Below are 14,727 nucleotides of genomic sequence, written 5' to 3' on the forward strand. Positions count from 1 at the left end.
CAGTAATATCACAAATTAGTGACTATTGTTTAATATTTTTTCAAAGATTACATATATATTCTGCATGAGATGTAATTCTATTGAAGTTAAGTAGGATTATTATAAGCAGTCCCTCAATTGATCTACAAACTTGGCGCTATTGCTTAATAATTTTAAATGGTAAAGTGATATTTTCATAATTCTAAATATTAAAATAAATAAATATTTATAATCTATAGAATTAATTCAAACACAAACGAGAGTTTAGTAGGAGGGGGGATCTCCTTCATTAAAAGGCTCTTAAAATTTAGGAAAAAGTAAAACCACGGTAAATAAAAAATAAACCAAACACATTGTATATTAAAAATATAAAATTTATTTTTATACCAAAAAAGTTACAAAAATTCATCTAATAATTACTTTTATCAATATTTTTAAATACTTGTTAATAGAGAGAATGATAATAATCAAAATAGTTGAAATGAATGCAACCATAATTTATTTTACAACATTTAATATTATATATAATCCTCTGGATATTAATCAAAGGTATTAATTAAAAAAATCCTTTTAGTAGATGAATTGAAAGAATAGATTGGACCTTTCAAGAAAAGGAAGAGTAATTGGGCATTTGGGCCTGAGTATCCAACAACATACCCCAACCAAAATTCCAAGTTTCAACTATGAAACCCTAATCTGTATCTATAAAATGTCACAAGGGCAAGTCCTATTTGTGTGTCTTTTTTTTTTCTCCACCATAAGCATGATTCTGAGAAAAAGAGTTGAGTTTGTTCCGTGACAAAGATGTAACTGTGCCGGAGTCGAGTCTCCAATGAGCTCGTCACCTTGGATACCTGATGCCCTTATTAAGTTATTATCTATATTTCCTTGTTGCATTAACATAATTTGCGTTTTGATGAAAAGGTATGCAATAAGGGAATTGTCTAGAATGACATTATGATTACAACTATTTAATGGAACTTCATTCTTTCTAGCAACCATGTGAGGACCCTGATATTGATGCCAATTCAGTATAGTTGCCAAAATATATAAACATTTGATTCTTCCATTTGTTAGGTGATCAATTTCATATATAATCTATATTCTCAATTGCAAGTAGTAAGATTAGGTCTCAATCAGTTAATTATTACAAACCATATGCACTACATAACAACTAAGCGTTGACAAACCTACAATTCCTCCTAATTTCCCCCTCATTTCCTGTAAGAACATTGATGTTTCCCATCTTAATCATAGATTTAGCAAATGAAGCAAAGAAAAGTTTTTCATTAGAGGCATAAGCCCACACCTGCTCTGTAATCTTTCCATCTAAGTCATGGCTGATAAGAACATTGTCAGAACCTAACAAGCCTTTCCCTTCAAGAATGTTTATGAAGTAGTGATTGTCAAATCTTTTTGGGGTTTGAAAATCCAAGGGTGCAAATTTATTGTCCCTTCCCTCAACAGGGCATATGGACCGCAAGATTCTCCTGAAACTTGTGTATCGTTTGTAGTGATCATAGCCATAGTGATATTCCTCTTTTGCATCATATATCCTCTGCCTGAAGCTTAGACATCTTGCTCTTCCTATAGTATGGCTACCTGTATTTTGTCAAGCAGGAACTCTACGTGCTTAATCTCTTCTTCCTTTGTGAGAGCCCCAAAATATTAACATTTGATTGAACTTTGAACAAATTATAAGGACAAAATTAGAGTTTTTATAGGTATTGTTTGTGTTATTCATCAATTAGAGTTGGGATTTTGGTTGTGTTATTTTTCAATTAAAAATTAGTTTCATTTCAATAATTCATAAAGGTGGGTCACTACTTTTTTTTTTATGAAGACGTGGGACACTAATTTTGAGTAGAAAATAGTACTAACAGCAATTTAGAAAGTTGTATATAAATCTTGTCAAAATAATAAATATACCAGATAGAGTTACCAAGTCTTCTATGTCGAGGCCTTGTTGCTTAAAATTATCTATGAGAACCTCCAAAGATGAATTTGGAGCCGGAATTAATATGTTAGCTCCACTGAAACTTGACTCGAGAGCATCCTTCCTTCCAAGCAAGACTTCCCATCTTGGTCCTCCTCTCTTCAAAAACAAATGATAGAAATTGTTGTAAAGCAAAATAAAAATATAACTACATTCATTTGACCCCTTTGACAAAGCAGTGTTTACCAATTCAACAGCATCACGTGCAGCCATGGCAAGGATGTCAGCACATGAAACAGTAATAGGACATTCTTCTTCAAGCAAATACTTTATCTTGTCTATGACCTCAAATCCACGTAAAGAGTTCAGATTTGGTCCAGCCAACTTTTCACTTGTCATGCCCTCCACGTTGTCCAAAAGCACGGATGCATCGCATCCCTTATGTTCAATTCAATAACCACAAAAGAATCATGAATAAGTTTAAACAAACAGAGAAACATGGGCCGTGAAAAATGAAAAACTCAAAGCAGAGGAAGAAACAGAAAAAGGAAATGGTTACCATGACAAAACAATCGTGGAAGTGTAAGCGAAGTAGAGAGGCTGCCAAACGAGGATTTTTTAAAACTGCCACTTCCACGTTATGTCTAACGATGTCTTCGGCTAAGGGACACTTCTCCTTGTAGTAGTTATGAACAAGAAGTTCAACACCACTCAGAGTTGTAGCATTGAACAAAATAGAAATAAAGATGAGCAAGAGTCTCATGCGCTCCATCGAAGGAAATGATGAAAAATGGGAGAGGGGATGCTGCAGCTTTATTATGCTCTATGTGCGTAAACTGAAAGCTCTGATAAAGATGTTTTCTTGTACCGTTCGTTAGTGTTTCTTTCTACATTTTCAAACCAACCTTGGGGTGTACAATTTTCCCAGGTGCTTTCCTTCCATCAAGAGTTGATGCAACCAACTTGACTTTTTGTTTTTTATTATTATTAATTCTGTTTTGGAAATAAATTCTTTCTTTTGGTAATGACTTTTGTGAGAAAAAAATCAAATAAAGAAATGACCCTATTCAAGGAGGGAAGCTTGTATCGGTTCATTTCATAACAGAGCATTTAGAAGTATACTGACTATGTGAATGAATTCTTAAGTTTCTGGTGTACAATTTTCCATAAAACTATTCAAATTATTTATATTATAATATTATTGAGTGTTGGGAGAGATAGTGATATTTGTATGTTTTAGTTTCCTTAGCGTCAATACTCATGGTCATTACAAGAAGTCAACAACTCCAAATCTTTTGTGCATCAAAACAAAGGCTACATATTTGTAATTTGATGCTATGGAACTTACATGGATTAGTTTGGAATTGATTCTCACCCAATTTATATGTTGTGTGATATTGATCACTCTAATCCAAATGAAATTTTTTTAATGGCATACAGCCCTTAATTATTTTATATGTAACGCAGTATGCAGGCCATAAGAGGTTTTTAAGGGACAAATTTTGTGATTGGGGAACAAAGAATGGCAACAAGAACTTGATGTGCATAGCATGTGTCAAGCAAAGTGGTAATATGTAATTTGCAACAATCGGGCTGAAACCAGCCAAGGTCATTAATACATGAAAATCAATGCTCAAATCAATATTAGTTTACATAGAACCTGTGCACTGTTACAGAAAAACCACCCACCCCAATTGTTTATTGTCCAAAAATATAAAATAAATGGGACACACGCGACTGATGAGGCCAAAATCGAATAATGATTGTTTACTAGGTATCAAAAGAAAAAAATAAAAATAAACCATCCTTTTGTATGACTATATACAGTTTACTGTTATAACTATCTCAATGGCTTCCTATGCCAAAATAGATTGGCAAAATGCTTGATATCTCAGTTAATCACCTCACGATGGATTCTTCGCTCTTAGCTAACTTGAGAAGAGTGCTCCTTGAATTTGATATCTTGAGGCTCAGTTTAGAAGAGAGTACACCAGTTCAGTTGTCTCTCATTCGCAATATGACTTCAATGACAGCCAAGATTTTAACACCTTGTTAGAGAATAAATCCATGTTAACACATGCATGCAAGCTAAATCATGATATAAACACAAACTTCAACACCCTGTTAGCAAGCGTTAAGACTGTACTTTTAGCTAATGCTAGAAAGCAAACTCATTTGTTATTTTTTCCATTTAACTGTATAAAAGAGAATGATCATTTTTACTTACAGCTTATAGCCTCAGTTTATACACGAAATTCTCAAAAAGTGAGTCAAATAAATTAAGTGGTCGTTACTTGTGAAAAAAAATGTCAAACTATTGTTTTGAAATGAATTGAATTACGGTCTGGCAAATCATATATTTGAAATGCATCATGATGGTTAGACTTTTTCTATATATCTATCCAAAAGCATATCCTACACAGCGTGTCATGAATTGGATTATTGTAAAGAGAAGATGGAAAACTATATTTACCAGTGTTTAATATGATAGTACCACGATGAATGTCTAACATGATTATATTTCTCCATCTTCATCAAGGAAGATCTCTGGGTGTACTGCTGCCCTAGTGAAATTTAGAGCTCTCTTTAGCTTGCGATGGTCGAATACTTCAACTTCAACCAAGAAGGCTGAACTAACTGGTCTATGATCCGAGAGCTTAATTTCTGCACGTCCATATTGTAGTTGTTTTATTCCTTTGCCTAGCCACAATATACGATCACACCTGCATAATCTTTCTCAGATTAAACTACTGCATTTTACATTGCCTATTCAATAGTGTTTTTCGTTTTTGGCAGGTGAAAAGTTTAGATTAGGGAAAGATAGTTATTATAATATATGATGTACCAATTTTAATATTCATAGGTTTGTAACCCTATCTTGCACTTACCAGGCTGGAGATCTTCTTTTTTCCCCTTCTTTTGGCCTCTCACCAACATATCTATCAGAGTTAATTTCATACTTGTAAGTGGGTGGGAAGTTTATCAACCCCTCTTTCCATCCATCAAATACATGCCCCATACGCAATTCTTTGCTTAGCTACAGACAAATTAGGTTAACCAATTAGAAGTTATATAGGATAGATTGTATTAATTATAAAGAACATAATATAAAAATGTACAGTTGCCTATCTTGCTCATAATAACATTGTAAAGAGCAGAAAAATGAAAACAGCTAACAGTGATTAGTTAATAAAAATAATGGTCATTTACCCTTCACGTGCTTAGTTAATAAAAATAAAATATCAACAATTACTAACATATTTTTATAAAGCCAGTCAAGCCCAAATAATAAGAGATGGTTTGTGTAGGGGGTTATCAGTAGCTAACATCATGGGCCAAAAAAAAGTAGCTAAAGTAGAATCCTTTATAATACAGATCATTGTAGAGAAACAGAATAGCTATATGTAAAAACTGAAAACTAAGCATATTTTGCAGGCACAAGTCTCACCTGATCATAATTCTTCAACTCATCCCACTTCTTTAGAGCAACCAATTTTCTAACCTCAGCATCCAACATATTGATACGATAATTCAAATCCCCGAACCAGAAAATCTGGCTGTTAGCAGGAAATAACACTCAATGAACACATAATCTTCAATTCCAACTTGGATAAAATTCCAAAGGAAAACTTTCATCATCATATAGTAAAGCTTACTCATGAGATGGGATTGTTTGTGGTTGATCTGCATCGAAGACAGATGATGAGAAGCAAGTGCGTCTTAGAATTTCATGAACATCAGAGTTTCGCCTATGTTCAGCCCCTTCCTTCTGACCAGAAGTCAAATGGGAACAAACAAAGCACATACGTGACTGAAAGAGAGACATACTAATGGAAACTGACCCCTGCATCAGTGAGAATGTGTCATCACATCCATTCATGTCAAAATACACAATAGACTTTGCTAATACATTTGCCAAATACTATACTAACTAGTACTTAATTCTGTAGTGTTTATGAAGCCTAGTTAAGTAACACTTGACGTGAAATTCCTCATGGCCAGGAATGCTTTGAAATATGTCTGCCATAATGATGTCACATTCAGAGTCAAACATGTCTTACCTTGTTTCCCATGTAGCCCATAAGTCCAACTCCAACCGGGGAAACTTTCAAATTGTTAATGTGCCTTCTCAACCTCCTCTGAACCCAAACAGATACATATATCCCTACCATTTGCTTGCTCACAATCCGGACATACCTTGGACTTGGACAAGATTCTGTGGTACCAAATTCATCATCATCTTCGTTATTTGGTACAATAAAAGTATCACCATCCTCAGCTGATAGCACATCAGAGACATCTTCTAAGGAATCAACTACTTCAGGTATCCCTTGTTGTTGTTGCCATAACAAGCCCAAATTTCCAGAACTGTGGTGTGAACGTTTCAATCCAACACCATATACCAAACCACTCTCAGCTCTGCTAAATCCAATTCTGGCTGAGCTGCTTAGTACTCTCCGCAACTTTGAATTGGAATCAACAATTTGGGGGACTGCATCTAATGAATGTTCAGGCCAGTCAATATCAATTCCATATATTCTCCTCAACTGTAGGTTATTCTCTATATCAATTATGCTTTTCACTTCCTGCTGTTCCATCTCATTATTATCAACTGTTGCTACATACTCCTCAATCATCATATCTATTGGAATTGGATTATCAGCATCTATAGTATCTGCAAGAAGATCAGCAGCAGAAGAAGTTCTTAACACTGGAGAAGGGGGGGCACTGTAGCTTTTATGTTTACTGTCAGGCTCAGAAGATTTGTTTAGAGATCTTCGAATGATTGCCTCCCATTTTGGGATAGGTGTATTATCTTCTGCTCCTAACACATTTCCAGCATTCAATGGAACTACCTCCTGGAAACTGTGAATGACCACAAAGATTTTAGTTATCAGAAGACCATGCAATAGATGATATATATAACACCAGCAATGACAACGACAATCACTAGAGGTGGGCACCAAAGGTACTACTAATAAATAGATAGACATATTGCATGCATGTACAATACATAAAACAACCACTGGAATAGTATTCTGGAAAACGAATGTAAGGATGATTTATTAGATAGTCCTGAACCACCACATATCTATGTACCGGACAATCTATCTGTGATACATATTCAAGGTTTTCAATTTACAAGAAAGAACTAATAACACCATTGTGTATTATATGAAGATTATTCAATACCATGATGGTCATAAATCAGAAATAAAAATAGGGCACACAAATGTCATCCAAGTACAAACAAGCAAAGGTACACGCAAAGGTAACTTTGAATTTGGTAAAGAAAACATAAAGATTGAGTAGAATGGTGAAGCATGGGCAACTTCAAAAACTACTCACCCAATAATGTAAATATCAGCTGGGTCTTCGGTACAAAGCCAGTCATCAATCTCAAGATCCTCACATGGATGTCTTCCAGCAACATTCCATGTGCCAATTGTTACCCTGAAGAATAACCAAATTTAAGATTCATTTCATTGATATCATTAAATTTAATAACTCAAATGCGATGCTGCATAACAAGGTTACCACCAGACCTCATTTCCTTCGTGTTTATGTACTGAGCACGCAGAGTTTCTGATTTTCCTCTTCTGTGTCTTGTCTTGCGGCCCTTACAAGGAGATGCATCTGAATTACAAATATCAAACCACGGATGATGGTGTCAGGTGATAAAAGCAATCACTTGAATTCATAAAATTAACCAAGATGGTTGACTTAAAAGTCTCTTTGTCTTCATAATATAACACATGGAAATATGCTTCAGAGTTCAAACAACCTTTCGTTTCTGACTTTCTGCCAAAGGAACTTTTTCAGCTCATAGTTGCATCCAAAACATGAAAGCATAAAAAAAGTTATGTGTAGCACTAGCGTGGCCAAGTTTGACTCCAGTTAAAAACTAAGTTATGCAAGCCATGCCAAGATGTTACTAGTTTTCAGATTCTTCTTTTCATAACAATCAACTATTATAAATTTCTAACCAGCAAGCCATGGCAGAAGAGGTCTATGAGAGCAAAGAAAAGGTCAAACAATTTTAAAACCACAGTTAATTGAATCTTTTTCCTTTTTCCTTTTGTCTTCGATAAAGAACTAGAATGCTGAAAATGAATGGAGAATTGCCTGATGTTACACTTGGGAATATGGATTGAACCCCTTCTGTTCTAAGTGGATGTGGATTATCTTCACGCACACACATTCTTGAGCCTCTAATTGAACAAGCTGGATGAAAATTGAAAGAAACCAACAAGGTAAAAAAAATTGAAAACAATCCAGCTAAAACAGGAAAAAGAATATGGTAAAATAAAACTGATAGCAAAATACCATCATCTTCACTTTCAGTTTCAGTGTCCACTTCATCTTCACTAAAATCATTCACCTTAGGCTTGATGTTTAACCATTTTTTCATCACAATGGAAGGCCAGAAAGCCTGCATAATAAAATGAAATGAGGAAGTGTGCAAGTACTACCAGTCAAAATCAAAAGTAAGTTTCAAGCATGTTAATCTTAAAATCCTTACCTCTGAGCGTTTTCCTCTCCTTGCCTTCATTGTTTGATGGGTCCAAATACTACAACAGAATCCAAAAACACACTTACGTATTTTGCTGGACTATGGAGCACAAGTTCTTAAATATGGAATCAGTCACTGACATTTATTTGGCCCTATTTGGCAGTTAGTATTTAAATATGAGGCTATTGTAACAATACCAAAAATTGGAATTAATTGAATGTCGATGAGGAGGAAGATCCCTATTAGAACCAACCAGAAAAGGACAGAAAATGTCTGAACATCTCAGCAACACATCCACAACCGCAACTTGCTTTGCTGAAGGAAAATTATACTGCTGGTCCTCACACCACGTCGCAATTTTCTGATAATAATAAAAGTATAAAACACAACAACATCCTTAGTTGAAATTTCTATACAAACCCAAAAGCAAGTCCAATAAAACCATATTTCACTTTCAGCAGAACACTTAGCAATTTATGAAAATATTAATGATGAGGGGGCATAGCATCTTCAAACATAGGACATTAATGTAACATATTAACTAACAGAAAATTATCACATGCAATCAAGCAAGCAAATAATTAATAGCAAAAACTAACACGAATGCATTTTTTAAAATAAAAAAATTGGAATTAATAATACAAATCATTTACCATGCTGCTACAAATGAAGAAGCCAATAAATACTACACATTAGCATAGCAGACACCAAAAGTGATGAAAGAATTGCAATTAAGAAAACAAGGATGGATAAAAGTAAAACATAGAATCATAGCCAAGATGTGGAAGTGACCCCACAACTTAAGAAGGTGTCAGTAACAAGGAACAACCTTATCATTAAACAAAACAGAAATTGACACTTACATTAAATGGATGCTTATTGCTTAGCTCAAATGGACAACTTAGTAAACTAAGATTTCATCATGTCAGGGACAGCTGTAGACCCATTGGTTTGTTGAGTGATCCGCCTTATATAGTTATATTCTCTTTCTCTCTGCTAGCACTGATTTAGAAACTGACAATTTCTGTAATTAATTAATAAAAGAAGAGAAGAAGAGAGAAGACATTTTGACCCACAAAGTGAATGAAATATGAGGATGAGGAAGAGAGAGGCCACAGATGCAGGCCCAGCGCACTAGCACTATGTGTGAAGATAAGAATTATGAGTTTTCAAATGTTAAAAAACCACGCAAATGAAGAAGCAACGCGTTAGGGGAATAGACAAGAGAAGAGAAAATAGTAGTACTTTTCATAATTCATGCCTTTGACTATGATGATTTGCTTAAACAAATGAAAATAATATTAAAAACTTTTTGAGTAATAGAAAAAGTACAATCACGCACAAGTGGAAGTGTGGAATCGAGCAAGAAAAAAAAAAGGAAGAAAACTTGCATTTTTGTTCATGGCCACATGGAAACGTCAACAGTACTAGTACATTAATGATTAACGTGTGAGATTTGAATGGTGAAAGGGACACCATCTAGAAGAGATTAACAAAAAAAAAAAACAAACAAATTTAGAACAATCAAAATAAAACTATTGTAATTTTGGAATATATATATATATATATATATATATATATATATATATATATATATATATATTAAACAGAGAAAACTAGTGTGTGTTTAAATACCCGTTCAACATGGAAAAATTATACCTTCTAATGCAATAACGTAAAAGTAACTAACAATACTCTTACTTTGGATTCAACGGATGTTTGACGTTGATAAACATAAAAATAAACACACTTTTAGTGTTTTGATATTCGATATATGCCATGACAAATATAAAAAAAAAAACTAAATTGTTCAGACACTGATAGTATAAATTATTTTTTTAGTCATCTATTTATAAATTTTCTTTTATGATAAATATGTTAATTTTTACAAATTTTAGTAATATACTTTTTATTGGTTGGTGTATAAATTTTTTTCAGTACATGAAAATTAAACTTATAAAATATTACAATGTATTTATTATTATAATATTTTATTTTTCTATAACAATATATATAATAAAAAGAGGTTTAAAAGTAAAATTATGACATACAACTAAAATTATTTAAAGGATTTATCCGGCACAAATGTGTGTGTATATAACCCGACACGGCTGCTCTTTTTGAAACGTAAGCTTTCTTTGAGATTGAGTTTATAAGAATATTGGTTAAGGAATTAAAAAAAATATTTATTATATAAATTATTCGAAAATATACAAAAATTATAAATAATATAATTTTTATCCTTCAATATAAATATTAATACTTTAAGTTTTTTCTTCCTTGAAAAGTACTCATTAACATTTTTCTTCCTTGAAATATGACAACTCTAATTAAATCGCGTTACCGGCAAATAATTTAATAATGATATGACTTTGTTGAAGTGAGTGACTAAAACAAGTGGAAATAAATAGCAACTAGTTTACCAGGATATGATAAAGATTAACCACCGTCAAAGCTTTACGCGGTCTTCTCTATTTGGATGACAAATTGACAATTGTTAAGTTACGTCTCTCAAAATGGAACACGATTCTGATCTGAGGAACTAGGCCAAGATGAGTTGTGTCAAGAAAGCAATATGTCAGAGCAAGAATATTTTGAACAGTAGTTTATATCACGGCTTGCACATTTGCAATGTCTATCGACACAAAAAACTCCATGGTATGAGCAAGAACATTCTTGGACTAAATGGACTTGTCGGCAAGCTGTGCCTCTGTCTGGTAGGTATTGCGTTATAATTAATCTATAAGGTTGATTTATGGAGTTAAATTTATTTTAACACGTTTCATTTTTATATTATATTTTTGTATATATCATTAGTGTTTGTTTGATGCATAGCATTAGACATGAAATTAAGGTTTCAAACATAATTGGATCCTTAAAATTGAAATTATATGTTTATATCTTTTAAAAAATTACTCCCTCATATGATTTTATATATTGATTATATTCTATAAGAAAGATTTTGTCTTATTTATAAGTCATTAACTAACTTCTTAATAATGATTTTTTAATTTTGTTATTTATACTGTTATTAACACTTCATTATTAGGGAAGTCTATTTTTGATGTACTGTCCACCCACTCTTCTCACTCCATGTAATTAATGAAGTACCTCTTCAAATACTTTATTTTCTTTATGTCTCTTGTATTATTTTCTCTCTCATGTTACCTATACCTTTTGTTTTCTTTCTCAATTGAAACGAAACATTTTTCTCTCCATGAAGAAAGGCAAGGAACCCATTGTAAGCCATGAGGATTTGTAAGTCATGAAACTGGAATGTTTTTCTCTCTAAGTTCACACTCTCATTGTTCATGGTGTTTATGAAGAGTAAGATACCTCTCTCATGGCGTGAGTTTAAAATCAATTTCAAACTTCACCTTTGATATTTAAAGATACAAAGCCCACACCAAAAAATGAAGGAAATTTTTTAAATAATTAGTTTAATTACCATAATCATTATTAAGAGATTGATAACAGAAAATAGTGATCCTTAACTTGTTAATTCTTGATGGTCATTGGGTAAGATTTCATTATAAGAGATTCAAAGTTGCTATTGATCCATATTCATTGGTGGAGATAGTAGATTGATCATTGATGTGTGTTGTTTGTTGAGACGATGGAAGAGAAATATTGAGATTGAAGGTTGTTATTGGTCCATATCCATTAATGGGAATACTAGAATAATGGATGAATATTAATAATGGTGTGGTAGAGAGAGAATATGAGATGATAATTTAGGTTAAACATTTAATTAGTTATTAATGAAATTAGTTAGATGTGTAATTATGTTAGGGTATAATTGTAAACTTATTTTATTTTCAGACATATTTAATGACTTAACTTCCTTTCCTTGTCTTGATGATTCGGTTGGGAGTGATCAATATATAAAATCTAGTATTAGAATCATAACTCAAAAATCAAGATCTGATTAATTTTATAGAATTTCAATATAACTAAAACTAGCATTTCCAATTTTTTATCCATATTTTCTAAATTATAATACTTAATTAACCTTTTTTTATATAGAATTCTTAATTAACATCAACCCTACACCATGCAATATTTGATTTTGTGATATTTCATCCAAATCATTATCATTAATATTATCATCGTTATCATTATTATCTTACTATTATTATTTTTTATTACTTTCATTACCTATTAACGCTAACTCACTCACTACCACTATTACTAACAAAAAAATCCATTACCACTGTTATTATTACTCTCATTGCTTCATCATTATTAACATTACCACCACCATTATTAATATTTTCTTCATCAATTTGTTCATTACACACTGTGTTAGTTAGTTATTAATGTTATTGTTACAATAATCGTTATTAACCAGTATATCATTATTCTCTTAGAGTCTCATGCCTACCACTCTTTTCATCAATAGCTAAAAATTATTATCTTTATTATTGTTATAATTGTCACCATTATCATATTTATTGTTATCATCACTAACATTATAACTCATTCAATTAATACTATATATTATTATTGTTACCATTAATCTCCAACAGATCCTTATTATTCTTGAGTAAAGTTAGTAAATACAACTTTGAAAGAAATGAAATTAAAATTCTAATTTTAAATTAATGTATAAAATCTTTAACGGTAAGTTATAAAACTAGATTTGGCGTGGCTTCATTAACGATAAGTCATCCCGCAATTGACTGAATTGGTTCAAAAGTGAATAAACATCATAACGAAATATTATAAGTAGTAATTTATTAATTAATATTAACTGAAAGGAGATATTGGTGTACTTTAAATAATAATTAATTTTAATATTTAATATAAATTCATTTTTAAATTAATTACTTGATTAGATTTTTGAAAAAGTAGATATAGTTTATATAAGAGTAAATGAATTTCAAGACCTTAGGTTAAGTTGAGCCAATATAGTAGGTCGAACCGTGAATTATATACTTGATTCATTAATCATTGCGATAAAACTCACGCTTGGCCTTTGGAACGCCAAATTGACTTGAATTGACACCCTTAATAGGGATTTAAAGGATTAAAACGTGGGATTTTATATAAATCTTTAGGATTAAGATTTTGGCCACACCAAATCACATATCTCTTTCACTTTCATCTTTTCGACGTGGGTGGCCAAAGCATAAAAACGAGATATTATCTTGTAATCAAAATCATATCAAATTAGTATTTATTTCACTATTTGGATATCCATAGGCATTTATTATTATAAAAAATAATTATACTTGAGTTATAGATAAAATTATTATAAATGATAAAAAATAATTTTAATTATTTAGAAGTACGTATTTTAAGGTTTGAACTTAAAATTATGAATTAAAGTAATCTTATATCAATTAATATATGCATTCGGTATGACTTAAATATTTATTTTTTATTTTGAGAATGCACATTAATTTAAACTGTTACAACTAAAAAAAATTACAAAGACACTCTATTCTTCAACCGCTGAAATTATTGTTCATAGTCGATCGTCCAGTGAAATAAAGTGGTACGTTACATCACACAGTGAAATATTTATTTTTCAAAACTCTTTTCTTCTGATGAAATAAAGTGGACTTGCAAGCAACTCACAACTCACCCAAGAAAAATAGATTATGAAAATCAATTCAATCAAATCAAATGAAAGTTTTAGTTAAACATATTTCATTAGAATTCAATAATAAAGGCAGCAAGTAGCACATGCATGCATGCGTGTTATAAGCCATTGCTACTGAATAAGCAGCTGTCACAGCATCTTCAGCTACGAGGTTTATGACATTGACAACCTTTTGATGCCTCTTGTCTACAAAGTAATGGCTGAGAAAATCTAACCTAGAGGATTCTACAGAATACAGATCTTGTATGTGTTAGTTGAAGAAGGTTTTTAACTTTATTTATTTATTTAATTATCTTAATATTTTTTAAACATTAATTTATGTAATACTTGAATTTATAGTTTTTTAGCCTTTTCAGTTTTATCTTTATTATTTTAATTGTTTTTTTAGTTTTAAACTAATTTATCCGTTAACTTTGTTAAATAGCGACTTCTGCTAAGAATAAATTCGATCGAGATTTGCAACCTCTTCTTTCGAATACGATGTTTTTTTTTTCGTATGAAGGAAGCTAGTCTTATTTCCTTTTATAAAAGAATCAACACAGTTCAAATATGTATATTTTTGTCAAAATCAATGACATAATTCGATTTTAACCACACAAATAATATCTAGCGATAATGATATTGGAACATTTACACAATATTCTTATCTTTTTATTTTAATTTAATTTTTTATAACATTTTTACTCTCTC

At 31.7% G+C, this 14,727-nt stretch overlaps 2 protein-coding genes across 5 annotated transcripts; both read right to left on the reverse strand.

Annotated features, from left to right (window-relative positions):
* Positions 1 to 996: 996 nt before the first annotated feature.
* Positions 997 to 2,743, reverse strand: LOC114422980 (peroxidase 20). The gene is made up of 4 exons (XM_028389563.1): positions 2,475 to 2,743; positions 2,162 to 2,353; positions 1,909 to 2,074; positions 997 to 1,581 (listed from the first exon to the last, which is right to left on the reverse strand). Exons 1-4 carry the CDS (start codon positions 2,685 to 2,687, stop codon positions 1,154 to 1,156), a joined length of 999 nt encoding a protein of 332 aa, XP_028245364.1. The 5' UTR covers positions 2,688 to 2,743; the 3' UTR covers positions 997 to 1,153.
* Positions 2,744 to 3,468: 725 nt separating this feature from the next.
* LOC114422956 (type I inositol polyphosphate 5-phosphatase 2-like) lies at positions 3,469 to 9,622 on the reverse strand. Of its 4 annotated transcripts, none has more exons than XM_028389553.1 (13): positions 9,293 to 9,622; positions 8,683 to 8,790; positions 8,439 to 8,487; positions 8,243 to 8,348; positions 8,042 to 8,140; positions 7,462 to 7,552; positions 7,265 to 7,369; positions 5,977 to 6,781; positions 5,572 to 5,759; positions 5,364 to 5,472; positions 4,804 to 4,952; positions 4,389 to 4,638; positions 3,469 to 3,963 (listed from the first exon to the last, which is right to left on the reverse strand). In XM_028389553.1, the coding sequence occupies exons 3-12, from the start codon at positions 8,466 to 8,468 to the stop codon at positions 4,431 to 4,433; spliced, it is 1,890 nt and encodes a 629-aa protein (XP_028245354.1). In that variant the 5' UTR covers positions 8,469 to 8,487; positions 8,683 to 8,790; positions 9,293 to 9,622; the 3' UTR covers positions 3,469 to 3,963; positions 4,389 to 4,430. The 4 variants fall into 4 exon arrangements, with proteins under 4 accessions (XP_028245354.1, XP_028245338.1, XP_028245331.1 ...); XM_028389537.1 differs by lacking the exon at positions 9,293 to 9,622 and adding an exon at positions 9,083 to 9,201 and having other exon boundaries at positions 3,469 to 3,936; positions 8,627 to 8,790; XM_028389530.1 differs by lacking the exon at positions 9,293 to 9,622 and adding an exon at positions 9,083 to 9,201 and having other exon boundaries at positions 8,627 to 8,790.
* Positions 9,623 to 14,727: the final 5,105 nt, after the last annotated feature.

The sequence above is a fragment of the Glycine soja genome, chromosome 1 (genome assembly GCF_004193775.1).
Source record: "Glycine soja cultivar W05 chromosome 1, ASM419377v2, whole genome shotgun sequence".
NCBI lineage: Eukaryota > Viridiplantae > Streptophyta > Magnoliopsida > Fabales > Fabaceae > Glycine > Glycine soja.